General features: G+C 41.1%; 1 protein-coding gene across 2 annotated transcripts in view; it reads left to right on the forward strand.

The window, feature by feature from the left end:
- Positions 1-21,831, forward strand: part of MOV10L1 (Mov10 like RISC complex RNA helicase 1) — a 93,415-nt gene that overhangs the window by 56,202 nt on the left and 15,382 nt on the right. For both annotated transcript variants that reach the window (XM_056573722.1, XM_056573719.1), the window contains exons 11-17: positions 504-574; positions 1,205-1,296; positions 6,511-6,569; positions 8,500-8,612; positions 19,147-19,228; positions 19,560-19,732; positions 20,289-20,435. In XM_056573722.1, the coding sequence (XP_056429697.1) occupies positions 504-574; positions 1,205-1,296; positions 6,511-6,569; positions 8,500-8,612; positions 19,147-19,228; positions 19,560-19,732; positions 20,289-20,435 (737 nt within the window). The remainder of the gene's footprint in view (positions 1-503; positions 575-1,204; positions 1,297-6,510; positions 6,570-8,499; positions 8,613-19,146; positions 19,229-19,559; positions 19,733-20,288; positions 20,436-21,831) is intronic.

Raw genomic sequence — 21,831 nt, forward strand, 5'->3', positions numbered from 1 at the left:
GCTGCTCAGAGTATCAGCTCTGGGGAGATGGCTGCCCCAATAATCAAGTAAAGAGAAAGTCTACCGAGTTTTCTTGAAACAGAAACTGTTTATTTTCATCGTTATTATTCATTACATAAATTCACAGCTCCATATTGCGAGGGTGCAAAGGAAGCTTGTGGACCATACAAGTTGTGCAATTCATATATTGGAAAAAAGAAATCCAGTGCTAGCTTCACCCAGTGAAAAACTTGACACCCTGCAACATATTTTGAGCGTAAGTTCTTTTTCACAGCATGCTGTGATATGGAGCTTACCCTTGAAACATATTGCATTGGTGTATTTTTCGCCTATTTTGGTTGTGAAGATAGTGTTTAAGAGGAATGAAGATTAAAGAAGTTTAGATTTTACCAGGTGAAGCGAGTGCTGGATTTCTTCTCTTCAATATGAGTTTTCTTAAACCCTTGCCTTTATATATGCAGTTCACATATTAATGTACCAGTTGTGTGTTTTGTATTATCCAGGGGACAAAGTCCTGTTGAAGTATGATTCGAATAGCTCTACAGTAGTAGAATTTGTTGGCACTGTTGCCGAAGTAAGTTTTATTATTATACAAGCTTTTTTTTACTTTTTCTTTTTTGTGCATTATTTATTGTAATAAAGAATGTTTGGAGCTGTGTGATAGGAGGATCACCTAGGTCATATAAATAATGCAGGTAATCGGAGCAGTGAAGCTGAAACTCATGGAATGACTTGTTCCTTCAAATTATGCAAAACATTTTGTGTGATAATGTTTTTATTTATAGTAACTTTATTACAGTTTTAAAAATTCATATGGTTGGGTAGAAGATGTACTTGCTATAAAACAGAGACTACAGATTTTTACATGTGATCTATATCCTATTCCATATTCTCAAGTTGTTATAGCAGCTGTGGATAGATTTTCTACAGCATTCTCTGGTTGCTTTTCTCCCATTATGTCTCACTAATGTTTTGCAATTTACAGTCAAGCTTGTATTTACTTGTCAAATAGATACTTATGCTACATGCTGCACCAGCTGCATACTTTAAACATACGCAAAAGAACAAGAGAAGACATTTTAATAGCAGCCTGTTTGTCTTGAATAAAACATTGCAAATGCTATATGTTGTTGACAATGCATGGCATTAAACAGCAGCATAACACTTGTTTTGTAAAATAAATCTTTTGTATTTGCTTTTCTAGATACACGATGAGGAAGTAGCACTACGGGTTAACTCAAACTTGGAGCAGTCCTACAACTATGAACCGATGAATATAGAGTTCACAGTAAACAGGCAATGTGCCAATCTACTTATAAGTGCCTTTAGTGGTTACAGTTTTATTTTACTAACTGCCATGGGCTCAGCCCCTTTTGAAACAGATAATTATATTGACCTTAATATGTTTATTTTCTTAGATTGTGACATGTGAGAATTTATTTTACAGAGCAAGTAATACAGCTTACTTCAAGATGTTGAAAAACTTGAAGGATTAACTGCTTGTTACCTTTTTTGGCTTATTAGTGTTCATACAGTGTATTTTCAGTCAATTTTGAATATCAGGTCTGCATGCAAAATAAGTCTCAAATTCTTCATGCGATTACACACAAGACATGTGCCCAAAAAAAGTCAAGAAACATCCATTTTTTGGAAGTAAAATAGACTAAAACAAATACCATTCACTTTTTATGGCTGATATCCAATTGATTTACATCAATTGGCTCATATATAATTGATAAAGATTGCGTTATAGTGATTGATTTATAATTTACAACCCTAAAATAAAATTACATTTTAACTATTTTCTAATTAAATTAAACAAGAATAGTCTAGTCAAAAGTAACTTCATTCCGTTGTACCCGGGCTGCAGGAAAAAAAAAAAAAAGAATGCAAACATTAACTCACCTTCCTCCATTACCCCATTGCAATGCTACAGCTGTCCTCCGGTCCGGTCTTCCGTGTGCACTGAAAGTCACATTGCGGTCAGCGTATCGGCCGGTGATAGGCTGAGCACAGTGTCATGTAAGGAGCCTGGGCAGCAGGGAGAAGAGCGCTTTACATGCCACTGCGCTCCACCTATCACTGGCCGAGGAGAGACATTACTGCGGCCGGTGATATGCTGACCGCAGTGTGACGATCCGTACACATAGAAGACCGGACCGAACAGCTGTAGTGACGCAACGGGGGAACGGAGGAAGGTGAGTTAATGTTTTTTGCAGCCCGGGCACAATGGAATGAAGATACTTTTGACTAGACTACTCTTTTAAAGAGGAACTAGGGACATCCACAATTATCCAGTAAATGTAATGTGGCTAGATTGAGTGAGATACGTTATATACAGAACAATTCCAGTGTCCACCTTCCCATTCTAATCAAGCTGACAGTTTATTAGGCAGTGTAGGGACACATCTCAGCTGGTAACACTCTCTAGACTGTTTAGTCATACGTTTCTAGCTACAATAACTAAGAAACAGCTCAACACAGAGCTCTAAGAAATTAGGTTTCCAGAATTATTTCATGGGGAATACAAGTATATGCTCTCTAATATAATGTGGTGGTCACCTTGCCAGATTGGGGTTGTAGAATATAATTTAGACAACAAAGGGGGACATTTATCAATGTTTGCTTTGGTAAGCAAGTTCTGAAGTCATTTTTCTTTTGCTTAGTAGCTTCGGTGAAAAGGGGCATCAAACCTGGATCCTTGCAGGTGCCTTTTGGCCCGGAGGTGAAGGGTAGGTTTGTTGGGGGGCCTCCACCCTGTTGGAGAAGGGCTTAGCGTTAGACCGCATCCTTTGAACACTTTTTTTTTAGTGTGACACGTTTGCACTTTTTCTTGCACTTTGGGTGATGGAGAGCACTTGCCTCGGATCTTAACCCCTTAAGGACCGAGCCCATTTTCACCTTAAGGACCAGGCCAATTTTATTTTTGCATTTTCGATTTTTCCTCCTTGCCTTCTAAAATCCATAACTCCTTTATATTTCCATCTACAGACCCATATAAGGGCTTGTTTTTTGCGTGACCAATTGTACTTTGTAATCAAACCTCTCTTTTTACCATAAAATGTACGGCGAACCCCCCCCCAAAAAAGATTTTTTGCGAGAAAATTGAAATAAAATCCACAATATTGCGCATTTTGGAGGGTTTTGTTTTCACACTATACACTTTACGGTAGAAATGACATGTGTTCTTTATTCTGTGGGTCAATACGATTAAAATGATACCCATGGCTAGATACTTTTATTTTTGTACCGCTTGAAAAAAATCTAAAACTTTTTGTACAAAATCAGTAATCTAAAATCACCCTATTTTGACCACCTATAACTTTTTCATTTTTCCGTATATAGGGTATTATGAGGGCTCAATTTTAGCGCCGTCATCTGTACTTTTTATCGATACCACATTTGCATATATAAAACTTTTAGATAATTTTTTATAAAATTTTTTTTTATAAAATGTGACTGCTGCATTTTTGGACTTTTTTAATTTGACTACGGACATTTATGCATGCGACGATACCAAATATGTTTATAAAAAAAATTTTACACTTTTTGGGGTAAAATGGGAAAAATGAACAATTTTTATTGGGGGAGGGGATTTTTCCCTTTTTTATTTTTTTTATTTTTACATTTTTCAACTTTTATTTTACACTTTTTATGTCCCCATAGGGGACTATCTATAGCAATCCTTTGATTGCCAATACTGTTCAGTGCTATGTATAGGGCACAGCACTGATCAGTATTATCAGTGATCTTCTGCTCTGGTCTGCTCGATCTCAGACCAGAGCAGAAGACCCCAGGAGACGGCCGGAGTCAGGTGAGGGGACCTCCGGCCGCCATGCTGGATGATCGGATCAACGCGGCAGCGATGCGGGCGATCCGATCATCCATTCAAAGTACTGCACTGCCGCAGATGCCATGATCTGTATTGATCACGGCATCTGAGGGGTTAATGGCGGACATCCGCACGATCGCGGATGTCGGCCATTACTGGCGGGTCGCCGGCTAGCAGCCGGAACCTGGAGCCGGAACCTGCCGTGTATGACGCGAGCACCGTCCCGATGCTCGCGCGCATACACAGGACGTAAATGTACGTCCTGGTGCGGGAAGTCCCGCCAAACCCGGACGTACATTTACGTCCGTGGTCGTTAAGGGGTTAAAAAAAAAAGAGAGAAGACACCCTGTATCTCCAGTTAAGCTATACATTCTTTTAATCTGGATCACCTGCACTATACCCAAGTGTATTAGGTTTAGTGTGGGTGAACTGGCTGTCATTTCCCTTTTTAAACATAAAGCATTTAACCTACTAAAAGAGGACGGCCGTGAAGAAGCATTAAAAAGCTATAGAGAAAAATTTAAAATATGTAAACAAACAGATAAAAGCCGCAAAAATAGAGACAGACTCATTGCCAAAGAGAGTAAAACTAACCCCAAAATGTTTTTTAACTATATAAATAGCAATAAGGTCAAAAATGAAAGTGTAGGCCCTTTAAAAAATGATAAAGAAGAAATAATAAGCGGGGATCAGGAAAACAAATATATTAAACAAATTCTTCTCCACTGTATTCACCGCGGAAAATGAAATGCCAGGTGAAATACAGCGAGATAAGGCAAACTCCCCTTTACAGGTCACCTGTCTAACCCGGGAAGAAGTACAGTGCTGCCTACAAAAAATGTAAATAGACAAATCACCAGGTCCAGATGGCATTCACCCCGTGTTCTAAAGGAATTAAGTAGTGTAATAGACAGACCTCTATTTTTAATATTCATGGACTCTATGGTAACAGGGACTGTTCCCCAGGACTGGCACATGGCAAATGTGGTGCCAATATTTAAAAAGGGGACAAAAGGTGACCCCGGAAATTATAGGCCTGTTAGTTTAAACTCTGTAAATTGTTTGTGGGTTTTCTAAGAGATGCCATTTTGGAATATCTTGATACAAATAAATGTATGACTCCATATCAGCATGGCTTTATGAGGGATCGGTCTGTCAAACTAACCTGATCAGCTTTTATGAGGAGGTGAGCTCAAGACTGGACCATGGGTAATTGCTGGATGTCATATATCTGGATTTTTCCAAAGCATGGGGCTGGGGGAGAATGTGTGTAAGTAACTAGCTCAGTGATAGGAAACAGAGGGGGGTTATTAATGGTACTTATTCTGATTGGGTGACTGTAACTAGTGGGGTACCACAGGGTCAGAATTGGGTCCTGTTCTATTTAATATGTCCATTAATGACCTTGTAGAGGGGTTGAAGAGTAAAGTAGCAATCTTTGCAGATGATACTAAACTCTGTAAAGCGGTAAACACAATAGAGGGCAGGGCACTGTTACAAATGGATCTGGATAGGTTGGAGGCGTGGGCTGGGAAGTGGCAGATGAGGTTCAATACTGATAAATGTAAGGTAATGCACATGGGGAGGAAAAATCCGGCCTGGGATTGTGTATTAAATGGGAGCACACTAGGGATGACTGATGTGGAAAAGGACTTGGGAGTTTTAGTTAACAGTAAATTTAGCTGTAGTGACCAGTGTTGGGCAGCTGCTGCCAAGGCAAATAAAATCATGGGGTGCATCAATAGGGGCATAGATGCCCACGACATGGAAATAATTCTACCGCTGTGCAAATCACTAGTCAGACCACACATAGAATACTGTGTACGGTACTGGGCACAAGTGTACAAGAAAGATATAGTGGAGCTGGAGAGGGTTCAAAGACGGGCAACCAGGGTAATACGGGGAATGGGAGGACTACAGTACCCAGAAAGATTATCAAAATTAGGGTTATTTAGTTTAGAAAAAAGAAGGCTTAGGGGAGACCTGATAACTATGTATAAATATATCAGGGGACAGTACAGAGATCTCTCCCATGATCTATTTATACCCAGGACTGTATCTATAACAAGGGGGCATCCTCTATGTTTAGAGGAAAGAAGGTTTCTACATCAGCACAGATGGGGATTCTTTACTGTTAGAGCAGTGAGACTGTGAAATTCTCTCCCAGAGGAGGTGGTCATGGAGAACTCTGTAAAAGAATTTAAAAGGGGTCTGGGTGCATTTTTGGAGAGTAAGAACATTGCTGGTTATGTAAATTAGAATTATAGGGACAGAATGTTGATCGAGGGATTTATTCTGACTGCCATATTTGGAGTCGGGAAGGAATTTTTTACCTCTAGTATGAGTTTTTTTTTTTGCCTTCCTCTGGGTTAACTCAGTAGGGACTCATTAGGGATATAGGTTGAACGTGATGGACTCTGGTCTTTTTTTCAACCTTATGAACTATGTTACTTATTGGCAAAACAAGTTTTAAAGAAAAAGAATGCACACTTCTAAATTACCATATTGACAAAAGTCAACAGCAAAAGAAAAGCAAATATTTCATACCACTTTCATATGTTTAATGCCTACTATACCTTTTCTTACCATGTGTCCCCCTCTGTCTTAGTATTCACAAGATATTAGACATCTAGATTTTACAGATATATGGATTGTTAACATGTGTCTTTTATTTATAGAATCACTAGCAGAAGGTGTCAATTTGCTGTAGAGCAAGCAAAACATCTTGGACAAGCTGGTCAGTAGCTAAGAGAATAAAGCAACTTTGGTCATTAAACTTTGTCGAGCTGCATCTAGTGAAAATACAGCACAATTATTTGTTGGTGTAATAGAGAGTTCATTATTAAATTACATTTCTTTAATGCTGAATATTAAATAAGTTAATAAAATAGATGCTGTTGTGTATTCCTTGTGTATACCTGTTTTTAGCTGATGTTGCATGCATAGATTAACTACCTTCTTGATTTTTATCTCTCTGATATAATTTCTGACTACTGTCTCATCATAGCAGTTACATCTAAGTGCAGTAAGTGACACAGATCTTTCCCCTCAACAGCTCTATCACTCACACCTGTGTAATTTTCTAAGGAGAGAGCAGTGTCAAATTTTAGCACGCAGAAGACACATTCAGTGTGTAAAACTGCAGCTAATCGGTGAATGGACATGTTAATTGTCCATTGATTTATTTGTTAGGACAGCTATTCGAGGCATATAGAGATGATCAAGGGGGGGGGGGGGGGGAGCTAAGAGGGGAGGCATCTGAGTTGCCTGGAGAGGTCTAATAGGTAATAATGTAATCATGTAGTTCACATGAAGTCAGGTGACACAGGACAGATCACTTGCTGAAACACATTAAGCATTGTAATTTTGTGGTGGTTATATTACCCAGCCACAGTACTGAAATTTGTGGCTGCAGAGCTGGAAGAAAACAGTTGTTACTACAGGACTACTTGGGGGGTTAGTAGAGCGCATTATTTGGGCAAAAATAATCTAGAGTGCTTCTCTAAAGCTGGAAGAAAAGGACAATTTGCAGTGAAATCAATGTTGCACATTCCGACATGCAAAATTGAAACCTAGATATCTCTGTGAGGATTACTCTTAGGCTTTCTTCACATGCACAGCTTTGCTGCATTAAAAAAAAAAAAAAAAAAAAAACTTTAGATTTCAGTAATTTTTTTAAAAAGTTCTTTTGGAATGGTTTGTTTTGTTTGTAAAACATGCAAGTTTATATCTAAGCATCATTAAACTGTGTGAATACATGGGGAGTGGTTCACAAGCAGGGCTATTTAATAATAATTGTACATTGCTTAACCCACCTAAAGCAAAAAAAAACTTTGACTCTGGAACATATAAGGTATAGACCTCACAGTATAAAATGTATACTGTGGAACAGACCTTAGGGTGCTATCACATGGGTTGGAAGTGGTCTGGATTTTGCTGTAAAAATTCTGTTCTGTATTACAGTACCAGCAATGTGAGTGAGATTTTCAGAAATGTCTTGTAAGATTTTACACTCACAGTATGTCAGTTTATGTTGCAGATATGCTGCAGAATTTCACCTTTGACTTAAATGTTGAATTAAAAATTTACAGTAGAAATATTACTACTGGACACGCTGCAGATCCACAACAAAACACACACTTGCTAATTTTTAATACATTTGCACCCATTCCCCCTGGTTTATTACGGCACCTGTGGATAGACCGCCTCCCACTGCAGGACAAGAAACAGAAACCAAATTTGGCCCAACCCCTCTGATTCCTGCTTGTTGTCCTACAGTGTGGGAGGCGGTCTATCCATGGATGCTGTCATTGGATCAAGAAGAAAAAAACACTTCTGAGTGCAATATATGTTTTTTTTTCTGCCTTAAAAAACCACAGTGGCAGTTGTACACCCTAGGACATGTAAAGTGGCAGGGACACTTTCAATTATGTGATCTGTAGCGTAATGGAAAGTGAATTGGTCAGGCTCTTCAGACACAGATTGATATGATAAGGCAGAACTCCTGGAAGTTAGATTTACTCCACTATAATCTCAAGCTTGATCAATCTTTCTTTTCAGGATAAGTAATAATGACATTTGTGTTTATGCTGTACAAAGCGGTGTTAAAATGCATGCTTTATACTCTTCTTTTGTGCTACACAAATTGATTGCAATTGTCTCTTAAGTGCTTTTTCCAGAAACTGTGATACTACAGTCACCACAAGTCCTCGCAACAGGGATTAACAATCAGGAATGTATGGACAAGAAAGTACAGACAGTCGCCCAGCAAGAAAAGCAGGTGGGTTACACAGAAACTCCTGTTGTAGAAAAAAGCCTTTTGATATGGTGCACAAAGGGTAGTTAGCACCATTGTTTAAAACAATTGGAAAGGTTACCTCATACGTTCCTTCAGTTCGTGAAAAAAAAAAGGGCATGGATTGTCAGCTGGAGTGAAAACAATCCTGAATAAACAGAATGACAAAAAACATTACAAAAGGCATAAACTTTTTATGAAATGCTTCTTGTAAATGTAAAATTATAACCTGGGTATGTCAAGAAAAGAGGCTTGATGTTGTCAGCGGATAGCCAATGCAGTTTATTTAAAAAAAAAAAAAAATTTTGCTTCAGAGCCTACCGTATTTAAAAAATAAAAATGTTTAAGTTTGAATGACTGACTAGTTTCTGCACTGCTATTGTTCCATTGCCTACAGCAGTATTGCATCTCTAAATAAAATAATAATTACAACAAAATCTTTATTCTAAGATATTGCTGCATGTGTAGTTCAATTTTATCCTGTTTACAAAGCAGAATTCTTAAACAGAAAGCCAGCAACAAACCTTTACATGGCAGAGAGAAACATAAAGTCAGTAACCGCATAGAGATGTTGTTCTTTGAGAGTATTGGGGGATATTTATGAAGCATTTTACTCTGGTTTTCTTGGGTAAATTTGTTGCAATATTTTGTCGCAGTGTATTTTTTGCGCATTTTCCTGCGACTTTTCATTTACCTGAGTTTTGGATTGTTGTAGTGGTAGAAGTGTTTTTGGTAAATTTTTTGCAGTGTTCAGGGATTTATGAAACTGCAACTTAAAAAAAAAAAGCCGCATACTTTGGCACAACCCACTAAAAAGGGCGCTAATCACCACCAAATAAAAAAGAGCTTACAAACTAACTGTGGACAGCGTTATTAAAAAGCTGCATAATTGTCGCACAAAAAGTCAGAGAAAACGCCAAAGTACTGATGTAAGAAATGTGATCAGCACCAGATTTATCACATGCCCTGTATCATGTTATAAATTCGGTGCAGGTACACAGTTTCCACTACATGAGTAAATGAAGTAAAGACGTGTTCACCTACACCACTTTTCATAAATACCCCCCATTGTGCCTTAGTGGTGGCCGCAATCTATTAATTGCCCATATACAAGTATACATGGACCTCTTTCTGTGCCATGGTAACATATTTTTCAATCTTCACAACACCAAGGGTTACTATTTAGTAGATTGCCTTTTTATATGCAAACAGTGCATGTTGTGCTGCTCTTGCTTTTGCTGTTGTTCAGCTTGAGAGCTCTCCAATTGGTGCAGATGTAAGGGAGTAGATTGGAGCTCTTCAGTAGCATGTAATTACAGAACAAGTATGCTTCCCTATTCTTCAGCTTTCAACAAACCTGTATTATCACCATTTCGCTGATGAATTCTTCTGATGTAGGCATGTTGATTTTGTGTTCTGTTCTTTTATTCCCTTTTGGGCTCTTTATCGACTACGCTCCTTTTTAAGTCCTCAAAGCTGTGTATTTAATCAGTGTTAAGAGTATTACAGTGACAAACACATCCAACCCTTAAAAGAGCATTAAGAAAACAACCCATCCAAGCTTAAAAAAGAAATTATGTGCACATACCGTATATACTCGAGTATAAGCCGACCCGAGTATAAGCCGAGACCCCTAATTTCAACCCAAAATCCCAGGAAAAGTTATTGACTCGAGTATAAGCCTAGGGTGGGAAATACCTCATCCCCCCCTGTCATCATCCAGACCCGTCATTAACATCCTCATCATCCCCTTGTCATCATCCCACACATCCCCCCTTCATCATCCCCTTGTCATCATCCCACACATCCCCTTATCATCCCACACATCCCCCCTTCATCATCCCCTTGTCATCATCCCACACATCCCCTTATCATCCCACACATCCCCCCTTCATCATCCCCTTGTCATCATCCCACACATCCCCCCTTCATCATCCCCTTGTCATCATCCCACACATCCCCTTATCCCACACATCCCCCCTTCATCATCCCCTTGTCATCATCCCACACATCCCCTTATCCCACACATCCCCCCTTCATCATCCCCTTGTCATCATCCCACACATCCCCCCCTTCATCATCCCCTTGTCATCATCCCACACATCCCCTTATCATCCCACACATCCCCCCTTCATCATCCCCTTGTAATCATCCCACACCCCCCCCTTCATCATCCCCACCCCCCTTCATCATCCCCACACCCCCCCCCCCCTTCATCATCCTCTTCTCATCATTCGCCCTCAGTGGTCTTCAACCTGCGGACCTCCAGAGGTTTCAAAACTACAACTCCCAGCAAGCCCGGGCAGCCATCGGCTGTCCGGGCTTGCTGGGAGTTGTAGTTTTGAAACCTCCGGAGGTCCGCAGGTTGAAGACCACTGCGGCCTTCAACATGCGGACCTCCAGAGGTTTCAAAACTACAACTCCCAGCAAGCCCGGGCAGCCATCGGCTGTCCGGGCTTGCTGGGAGTTGTAGTTTTGAAACCTCCGGAGGTCCGCAGGTTGAAGACCACTGCGGCCTTCAACATCATCCAGCCCCCTCTCACCCCCTTTAGTTCTGAGTACTCACCTCCGCTCGGCGCTGGTCCGGTCCTGCAGGGCTGTCCGGTAAGGAGGTGGTCCGGTGAGGAGGTGGTCCGGTGAGGAGGTGGTCCGGGCTGCTATCTTCACCGGGGGCGCCTCTTCTCCGCGCTTCCGGCCCGGAATAGAGCCGTTGCCTTGACAACGACGTATCTGCGTCGTTGTCAAGGCAACGTGACTATTCTGAGGCCGGGCCCAAAGCGCTTAGAAGAGGCCTCCCCGGTGAAGATAGCAGCCCGGACCACCTCCTCACCGGACCACCTCCTTACCGGACAGCCCTGCAGGACCGGACCAGCGCCGAGCGGAGGTGAGTACTCAGAACTAAAGGGGGTGAGAGGGGGCTGGATGATGTTGAAGGCCGCAGTGGTCTTCAACCTGCGGACCTCCGGAGGTTTCAAAACTACAACTCCCAGCAAGCCCGGACAGCCGATGGCTGCCCTGGCTTGCTGGGAGTTGTAGTTTTGAAACCTCTGGAAGTCCGCAGGTTGAAGACCACTGCGGGTGGGGGAGTTCACTCGAGTATAAGCCGAGGGGGGTGTTTTCAGCACGAAAAATCGTGCTGAAAAACTCGGCTTATACTCGAGTATATACGGTACCTTTGTTTAAATGATTTCTGGTGAATTCACACACAGTACATGCAGACTGTTCACTGAGATTTTACACAGATGTAAATACATTTTTGGTGCAATAAAATTGGCACCAACTGTTGACAGTATTAAGTTTTTACCAGTTGCCATCTAAGGACGAGCCTGCCGGCCGACCCCAGCTGATTCTTGTAGCTGGGGGCTGCCATTTATAGGTGACATTCGGCGATCGGCGACTATTAACCCTTTAGATCGCCGCTGTCAAAGTTGTCAGCGGCGTCTAAAGGGACCTTTTAACCAGTCCCTGGTGGTCCAGTGGGGGTGGATCACGCGTACGATCCACTGTGGAGGTAGCCAGGGGGCATACCCTCTCCTCTGGTGCTGGTCTTGGCTCTGTGATTGATAGATTGACTAAAAGTGTTAAAAAAGTTGAATTAAAAGTAAGAAAAAACACCCATTAACCCCTTCCATATTAAAAGTTTGAATCACCCCCTTTTTCCAAAATTCCATATAAAAAACAAGTGGTATCACAGCGAGCGCAAATGTCCGAACCAAAAAATATAACGTTAACTAAACTGTACGGTCAATGGCATTTACGTAAAAAAAAAAGTCAAGTCCAAAATTCCATATTTTTGGTTATTTTGTATACCCTAAAAAAATGTATAAAAGCGATCAAAAGGTCCCATCAAAACAAAAATGGTACCAATAAAAACTTCAGATGATGGTGCAAAAAATGTGCTCTCACATGGACCTACCGAATTTAGAAAAAGTATAATTTTTACCAAAAAGTGCACTGCGTAGAATCGGAAGCCCCCAAAAGTTACAAAATGGCATTTTTTTTTTTCAATTTTGTCCAACAAATATATATTTTTTTTCTGGTTTCTCCGCAGATTTTGTGGTGAAATGGTTGATGTCATTACAAAATGAAATTGGTGGTGCAAAAATAAAATCCCTCATATAGGTTTGTAGGTGCAGAATTCCTGATTTTTTTTAAAAGGTGAGGAGGAAATAACAAAAGTGCAAAAATGAAAAATGGCCCATTCCTTAAGGGGTTAATCAGATCCAAAATAAACAGTCATAAGAGATTTCCCCCTCTCAAGTAAATGTGCATATAAACACACAGGGAAAGTTTATAAAGCCCACCAAAGTCTCAGGTGGAGGCCAAATAGATCTGGGGGCTTACAGACGTGATGATAGGGCAGTAAAGAGTGATCCCAGAAGAGGAATGACGGCATAAACATGAATCTGGCTGTGCAAGCACAGAAGTACAATTAAGCAGTCATCAGAGTGGCAAAACCACAATGAGAGCCTTCACATATTTAAATGGGCTGTCAGAGAAACAAGCCAGCTCGTACCTCCAGGTGAATCTAAAGTTCTGTAAGGCACCCCTTTCCTGGTATACAAAGAGCTCCAGCCCAAGATTAGTATTAACACTGGGTTATATTTCACCAGAGAGGGGAGCAGGATTTTTCCCATAGAATGCTGGTAATTTGCGAGCCTGGTATAGCAGCTGGAGGACAACAGGCTGGTGGCCTAAAACACAGGGCAAAGAAATCAGTATTAGCCCACTGTGGTATATAGAAGTAATATACCCTTCCAATACTAATATTTCGTAAGCAGCAGACATTTTTACATGCTGTTGATTAGGTCCGCTCCGGGTTTAGCACATCATACACAGCTATGATCCATTCTATACCCCATTGTGAATAGCAGCTAGGTAATTCTATACACCTTGTGGACTAGGTACATTTGCTACAGCCTATGTGAATGATTGACAGTTAAATATTCTAAAATACCTCCTCCAGTATGGGGCCAATATCGGTCTCCCATCTACCTTTCAGAATGCAAGAAAGAGTCTTAAAGGTGTTTATCCAGGAAAAAAAACTTTTTTATATATATCAACTGGCTCCAGAAAGTTAAACAGATTTGTAAATTACAGTACTTCTATTAAAAAAATCTTAATCCTTTCAGTACTTATGAGCGGCTGAAGCTGAGTTGTTCTTTTCTAAGTTCCCTTTGATGACACCTGTCTCGGGAACTGTCCAGAGTAGAAGCAGATTCCCGAGACAAGCAGAGATGTCAGCAGAGAGCACTGTTGCCAAAGAGAAAAGAACAACTCAACTTAAGCAGCTGATAATTATTGGAAGGATTAAGATTTTTTAATAGGAGTAATTTACAAATCTGTTTAACTTTCTGGAGCCAGTTGATATAAAAACATTTTTTTCCCCCTGGAATTCCCCCTTAAGGACCACCTCTAGCAGACAGCAATAATGAAAGGAGATTACTCCCTGTGTGGCACCCAGGGAGGCCACCAAATCTACAAATGCAGACTGTAGGGCTAGGACACAAGTAGTTTGTCTGTGCTGCAGTTCATATGTGTGACACAGATTTAAATGCTAAAAGAATCTATTCTGCGGGAGCGCAACTCTGCAATGCTTGGAAGGTTTTACCCCTTTCATTTTTGTCTTTTTGTTTTTTTTCCTCCTTGCATTCTAATAGCCATAAATCTTCTAAAAATGTGAGGACTTGTTTTTTGTGTAATTAATTGTACTTTGTACTGACACCCTTAGTTTTTAAGTATTGATTGATTCTTCAGGTCACCATGATTACAATGATACCCAATATATATTTTTTAAATGATTACTGTATATACTAGAGTATAAGCCGAGTTTTTCAGCACGATTTTTCTTGCTGAAAACGTCCGTCCGTCCCCCCCTCGGCTTATACTTGAGTGAACAAAAAAACTTTTCTGGCTTTAGCTGTGAGGGGATGGTCCCGGCCTGTCAATCCCTTCTCAGTGGTCTTCAACCTGCGGGCCTCCAGATGTTGCAAAACTACAACTCCTAGCATGCCCGGACAGCCATTGGCTGTCTGGGCATGCTGGGAGTTGTAGTTTTGAAACATCTGGAAGTCTGCAGGTTGAAGACCACTGCGGCCTTCGTCATCATCCAGACCCCCCTTTTGTTTTCTACTCACCTCCCCTCGGTGGGAAGGAAGGGTGAGCTGGTCCGGCCCGTCCATCTTTGGCCATCTATGCTGCAGGGACCGTCCGGTGGGGAGGGTTAGTCGTTCCGGGCCGTCTATCTTCACCGGGAGGCCCTCTTCTCTGCTCCGGGCTGGCCCCGAACTAGTGACGTTGCCTTGACAACGACGTGCAGGGACGTCCGTGCGCAGCAGACGCAGTGGCATCAAGGCAGCGCAGTCACTACGCAGTGGCATCAAGGCAGCGTCACTAGTCAAGGGGCCGGCCCGGAGCGGAGAAGAGGGCCTCCCGGTGAAGATGGACAGCCCAGAACGACTAACCTTCCCCACCGGATGGTGGCTGTCCGGGCATGCTGGGAGTTATAGTTTTGCAACATCTGGAGGTCCGCAGGTTGAAGACCACTGAGAAGGGATTGACAGGCGATGATGATGAAGGGGGGGGGGATGATGATGGGGGTCTGTATGATGACATGGGGGGGATGATGACATGGGGGGGATGATGTATTTCCCACCCTAGGCTTATAGTCGAGCCAATAACTATTCCTGGGTTTTTGGGGTGAAATTAGGGGCCTCAGCTTATATTCGGGACGGCTTGTACTCGAGTATATACGGTAACTTAAAATTTTTTTTAAAAAGTATGCCTAAAATTGCCCTTTTTTGACTTCTGTACCTTTTTATATTTTTCTACCTATGGTGCTGTGGGGCTCAAATATTTGCACCGTAAATCTGTAGTTTTTATTGTTACAAATATGGTGTAGATCGTACCTTTGCTTGTTCTTAATTTTTTTTTTTTTTTACACAGTTTGCCATGTGGAAGCAATGATATATTTTAATAATGCAGACAATTCTGCAAACACCTATACCAAATATGTATTTTTTTTAATTACATGTATTATTTAACACATTTGAAATTGAGGTGATTTTTTTTATTTTCATTTTCACTTTTTTAATTTACACTTTTTAAGTCCCCTAAGGTACGGATCAGATTCATGATTAGCCTTAAAGGGGTTGATATTCGTATCCTGCAATAGTTGTGACAATCTTGTGATCCCTTTGGCCCCTCAAGATTCCCATCACTCTAACTTCCACAATTTAGGAATTAAAACATTGTCCCAATAAGGGGGAAAAAAAGCTTCAGCTATAATAGGCATAGCATTCTGAAGAAGCCAGGATAAGAACACTTTTCTAAGGCTCCTTTCACACTATGAATTTCTCTGTTTACAAACTTCCGTCACCAGTTCCGTCACTAAAGCTGCAAAATCCGGCCGTTACAAAACCCCTGACGGCCGTGACTAAATTGCATGGCAGCCTATGGGGTTTTTATAACTGCCCGTTTGCACCCGTATATGCCCGTAATCCATTACGGGCGTTATACAGTGACGGGACATCGTGGCGGAAAAATTACTGCATGCAGTAATTTTGCCGCCACAATGTCCCGTCACTGTATAAGGCCTGTAATGAATTACGGGCATATACGGTGCAAACGGGCAGTTATAAAAACCCCATAGGCTGCAATGCAATTTAGTCACGGCCGTCAGGGGTTTTGTAACGGCCGGGTTTTGCAGCTGTAGTAACGGAACATGTGACGGAAGTTTGTAAACAGAAAAATTCATAGTGTGAAAGGAGCCCAAGAAGGCATTTATGGTGATCTTTTACATCATCTGGACTAGATGTCTGCACAGACCAACAGTTTATTTAGCAAACAACTGTGTTTCTTATCTTTAGCATTATAGATGAGCGAACTTAAAGTAAATTCGATTCGTCACAAACTTCTTGGCTCGGCAGTTGATGACTTTTCCTGCATAAATTAGTTCAGCTTTCAGGTGGGCTGGAAAAGGTGGATACATTCCTAGGAAAGAGTCTCCTAGGACTGTATCCACCTTTTCCAGCCCACGGGAGCACCGGAAAGCTGAACTAATTTATGCAGGAAAAGTCATCAACTGCCGAGCCGAAAAGTTTGTGACGAATCGAATTTACTGTAAGTTCGCTCATCTCTATTTAGCATACACGATAAGGTACTGATACCTAGTTTCATTCTTGCATAGTAAGCGCTGCTTTTAAGCGATTACAATTCTCAATACATATGTATTGTAAATTTGTTATCTAAAATCGATTACACAACAAGGTGATATAACCATGGGTTGGGTACTGCTAGCACCCCCTCCTGTTCACCTTAGCTCAGGGTATCCAACATAATCATTAGGTCCTGCTTTGTCAAGATTGCATCACGGAAGATACCATTAATCTTATGGACTATCACCGAGGGGAAGGCAGACGGCAGCATTATCTAAGCTCTATGGGACTTGTAGCATAAATATAATTTTAACCATGTCAGGCTTTTTTCCACTTTTTTTTTTTGGGGGGGGGGGGGGGGGCGGGGGCGGTTGAACTGCCTCATTTTTTTTTTTTTTTTTTTACTGCAAAAATGGTGCAGCCAGATCTTGGCAGGGAGTCAATGGGTAGTTATAAAACGCCAAGCCCACTTTGCATTTTTGGGTTTGGCTTTTTTTTCCCCACTGCTTTTTGGGCATTCTTGGGATAATTGAACGTTTCTTTAAAATGCAGTATGCTATAACATTTTTTGCTACAAGTGGCAGCATCTATGAAATTAATTAGTGATGCATCACTACTGTATACTGTCCCTGCTCCAAGCAGGGCTGACCTGTACAATTCAAGCCAGGAAGGATATGTACATTGTATATCTCTTGTCCAGCAAGAACATACTGTAAACCAGCGATCTGTATAGTGGGCCCAGCAAGGAGATAATTAACTAGCACTGTTTAACAGCACTTGTTAAATCCATGAAGGCTAAACAGCCAACTATACAGAATGCTTTATACAGTGAGCTGAACATCACTTACCCACCTCTATTCCTGGTCCAGCCTGGTCCTGTGTATTGATGACGTCACTAGAGGCAGGACTACACATCAACGTGACAGAGCTGGAAAAGGGTGGTTCTGTTCACATTTTGTGTCGAAAAACTACAACTCCCAGTATGCCCAGACATCCTTAGGCTGCCATTGTGTTTTTCTTTATTTCTCATTCCACTTACGTGAATGCACATACTTTGGATTTGTGGACTACGACTATGACCAGTTTTGTTTGTGTTTTCAATAAAATTCTTAACAAGGGCTGTAGAGAAGTTTTTATTTTTGCAACTGAAGTCGGTAAAAAATGTCAGGATCAAAAATATCCCTAATTTCCACAATAATGGAAAAACACCTGAAGCGTACACCAAGCAGCAGTTTTAGCTTGCATTCTAGTAAGCAAGAGAAGGACCTTGAACCGTTCAAAATCCTCAACTCTGGCATGGAAATAAATACCAAAGTACCTAAAAGTGGGCCAGAATATTGAAGGAGCAAACTACACTGCTCAAAAAGATAAAGGGAACACTTAAACAACACAATGTAACTCCAAGTCAATCACACTTCTGTGAAATCACACTGTCCACTCAGGAAGCAACACTGATTGACAATTTCACATGCTATTGTGCAAATGGAACAGACAACAGGTGGAAATTAAAGGCAATTCGCAAGACACCAGGGGGTGACCACAGACCACTTCTCAGTTCCTATGCTTCCTGGCTGAAGTTTTTGTCACTTTGGAATGCTGGCGGTGCTTTCACTCTAGTGGTAGCATGAGATGGAGTCTACAACCCACACAAGTGGCTCAGGTAGTGCAGCTCATCCAGGATGGAAATTCAATGCGAGCTGTGGCAAGAAGGTTTGCTGTGTCTGTCAGTGTAGTGTCCAGATCATGGAGGCACTACCTGGAGACAGGCCAGTACATCAGGAAACGCAAAGGAGGCCGTAGAAGGGCAACAACCCAGCAGCAAGGCCACTACCTCCATCTTTGTGCAAGGAGGAGCACTGCCAGAGCAAATGTGCCTGTGTCCACTCAACGGTCAGAAACAGACTCCATGAGGGTGTTATGAGGGCCCCACGTCCACAGTTGGGGGTTGTGCTTACAGCCCAACACCCTGCAGGATGTTTGGCATTTGCCAGAGAACACCAAGATTGGCAAATTCGCCACTGACGCCCTGTGTTCTTCACAGATGAAAGCAGGTTCACACTGAGCATGTGACAGTCTGGAGACTCCCTGGAGAACATTCTGCTGCCTGCAACATCCTCCAGCATTACTGGTTTGGCGGCGGGTCAGTAATGGTGTGGGGTGGCATTTCTTTGGGGGGGGCCGCACAGCCCTCCATGTGCTTGCCAGAGGTGTTCCCTTTATTTTTTTTGAGCAGTGTATTTACCTAATATTGTACTATTTCATTGTTTGCAAATGTCTCATCCTTTACTGAAAATATGAGAGAAAAGTGAGCGAAAAAATATACATATAAATATATAATAATTTTAAGTTCTTTATTCCATTAGCATAACAAACCACACTCCCGGGAGAAGAATGCAGTATCCATGAGTGACATGGTGACAGTGGCTACACAGACTAACAGCCAAGGTTGGTGCCTTAAATTTTGGTTTAAATTATTTAAAGATTATGGGGGAGATTTATCAAAACCTGTGGAGAGGCAAAGTTGCCCATAGCAACCAATCAGATCACTACTTTCATTTTTCACAGGCCTTGTTAAGAATGAAAGAAGCGATCTGATTGGTTGCAATGGGCAACTGGGCAACTTTGCCTCTCCACAGGTTTTGATAAATCTCCCCCTATGCTTTTCACTATTATGCTTTATTTGGTTAAAAAAAAATTTTTTAGCTAATACTACCTCTATGACAGTAAGTACCTTTTTATGTTGGAGTAATAAAATGTGCTTATACTTTGTGTGCAGGTCATAAAACTCCATTAAAGAAAATGTGCCAGTTCTTTAATTCAGTGTTAAATGATCACCAGAAGTTAGCAGTGACGAGAATATTAAGTGGAGACTGCCGTCCTACTCCCTACATTCTCTTTGGACCTCCGGGTACAGGAAAGACTGTTACAGTCATTGAAGCTATCCTGCAGGTGACAGATTTTATAGCTAATGTTACATTATCCTTTTCTATATGTATTGTATCTTTTAGAACTGTACGGTTATGTTCCCTGCTTTTTACATGTCACTGGCCAATAAATGTGTGAATGTTGCCTTACTGTCTTGGATGTTTTTCCCATTCTTGGCCTTCTTACATTCCTGCTCTTTATTCACACCTGGTGTCCCTCCTCTCTCTCTTGCATTGATGTTGCAATTTCTTTACACATACAGACTAACTTGGTTCCTTATAATTTCATCTGTCTGTGCTGTCTGTAAACTTTGCTACTGCATTTTTATTTATCCCTTTTTTGACTGATTGGTCCATATATCATTTATCTACATTTTCCCATTGTACCTGACTGCTCCAGAGGACAGATTTGCCATTTTGTTCCTCAACTTGCAGCTCTCCTCCTTTCTAAAATGCATTTTAAACAGCGTCGCCCGCACTATTAACCTTTATATTCAGGTTAGTGCAGGTAATGCTGCTGTTAGTTTCCCTTTTAAAGTTATGATTCTTTCAAGTGCATTACATACTGTTTTTCTCTACAGATTTATTATGCTTTGGCAGATAGTCGTATTTTGGTTTGTGCACCCTCTAACAGTGCTGCTGATCTTGTGTGCCTCCGACTTCATGAAAGTGGCCATTTAGAACCTGGTAGCATGGTGAGAGTGAATGCTTCCAGCCGTCTAGAAGAGGTAGCACAAGAAAAATACATTTTATGTTAATGTGTATAGCCAGTTAAAATGAAATCTGTCATACCCTAAAGCAGTGGTCTCCAACCTGCTGACCTCCAGATATTGCAAATCTACAACTCCCAGCATGCACGGACAGCCAACGGCTGTCTGGGCATGCTGGGAGTTATAGTTTTGCAACATCTGGAGGTCCGCAGGTTGGAGACCACTGCCCTAAAGTATTCATATGCCTCTGTATAACCTGCCTGATACTGCACAGTGTAAAAAACTTTACATAGCTTGTGCTGTATGTAGTTACTGGTAAATTGTTATCTGGGTGTAACACACTGGTGGTATACTTCTGCACTGGAATTTCAAAACTGAATTCCGCTCAGAAATTCTGCAGTGTGAACCTAGCCTTAAACAAGCCATGATATTTGCAGTACAGCCCAGCATTATAGAACAGGGGAACCAGGAGGGAAGCAATGCTGTAGCACTTAAAGGGGAATTCCAGGCCAAAACTTTTTTCATATATATCAACTGGCTCCGGAAAGTTAAAACAGATTTGTAAATTACTTCTATTAAAAAATCTTAATTCTTCCAATAGTTATTAGCTTCTGAAGTTGAGTTGTTGTTTTCTCTCTAACTGCTCTCTGATGACTCACGTCCCGGGAGCTGTGCAGTTCCTATGGGGATATTCTCCCATCATGCACAGCTCCTGGGACGTGACATCATCATTGAGCAGTTAGACAGAAAACTTCAGAAGCTAATAACTATTGGAAGGATTAAGATTTTTTAATAGAAGTAATTTACAAATCTGTTTAACTTTCCGGAGCCAGTTGATGTATATAAAAAAAGGTTTTGCCTGGAATACCCCCTTTGAGTGGCTCAGCTCTGCCTCCTTGACACCTGAGCCACACGGAAAATCTGTTTCTATAAGTACCGTAATCCTTCAGCCACCTCCGGAATGTGGTCTATGTCACGCTACGTGCAGCTTATTAGCTTGGTTCTTTCTCATGGCATATTTTTCACAGCATGGACACAGTAGCTACCGCACATAGTGTGTTAACACTGTTACAGCATTGGATATCCCACTTATCCTTAGGATAAGGTCAAGTCATCTGAATACAGAAAACCTATTGGCTCCAAAATTCTTAAATCTCAAACTTTCTTAAACATCTAAAAACATATCACTGGTACAGCCAACTTGTTTGACAGTTCACTGTCCTTAATAATGGCTAAAAAACATTATCATTTGCAAATCATATAATACACATAATACAAACTATTTATAAAAGCAGTTTGCAGACATCCATAAAAAACTAAAAATGATTATTTCTTAAAAGGTTTCGATTTAGGTGAAAAGCATCTTTCTCTTGAACTAACCATGGGGATAATAATGTTTACAATATATTTACAG

Source organism: Hyla sarda, chromosome 4, assembly GCF_029499605.1.
Source record: "Hyla sarda isolate aHylSar1 chromosome 4, aHylSar1.hap1, whole genome shotgun sequence".
Lineage (NCBI taxonomy): Eukaryota > Metazoa > Chordata > Amphibia > Anura > Hylidae > Hyla > Hyla sarda.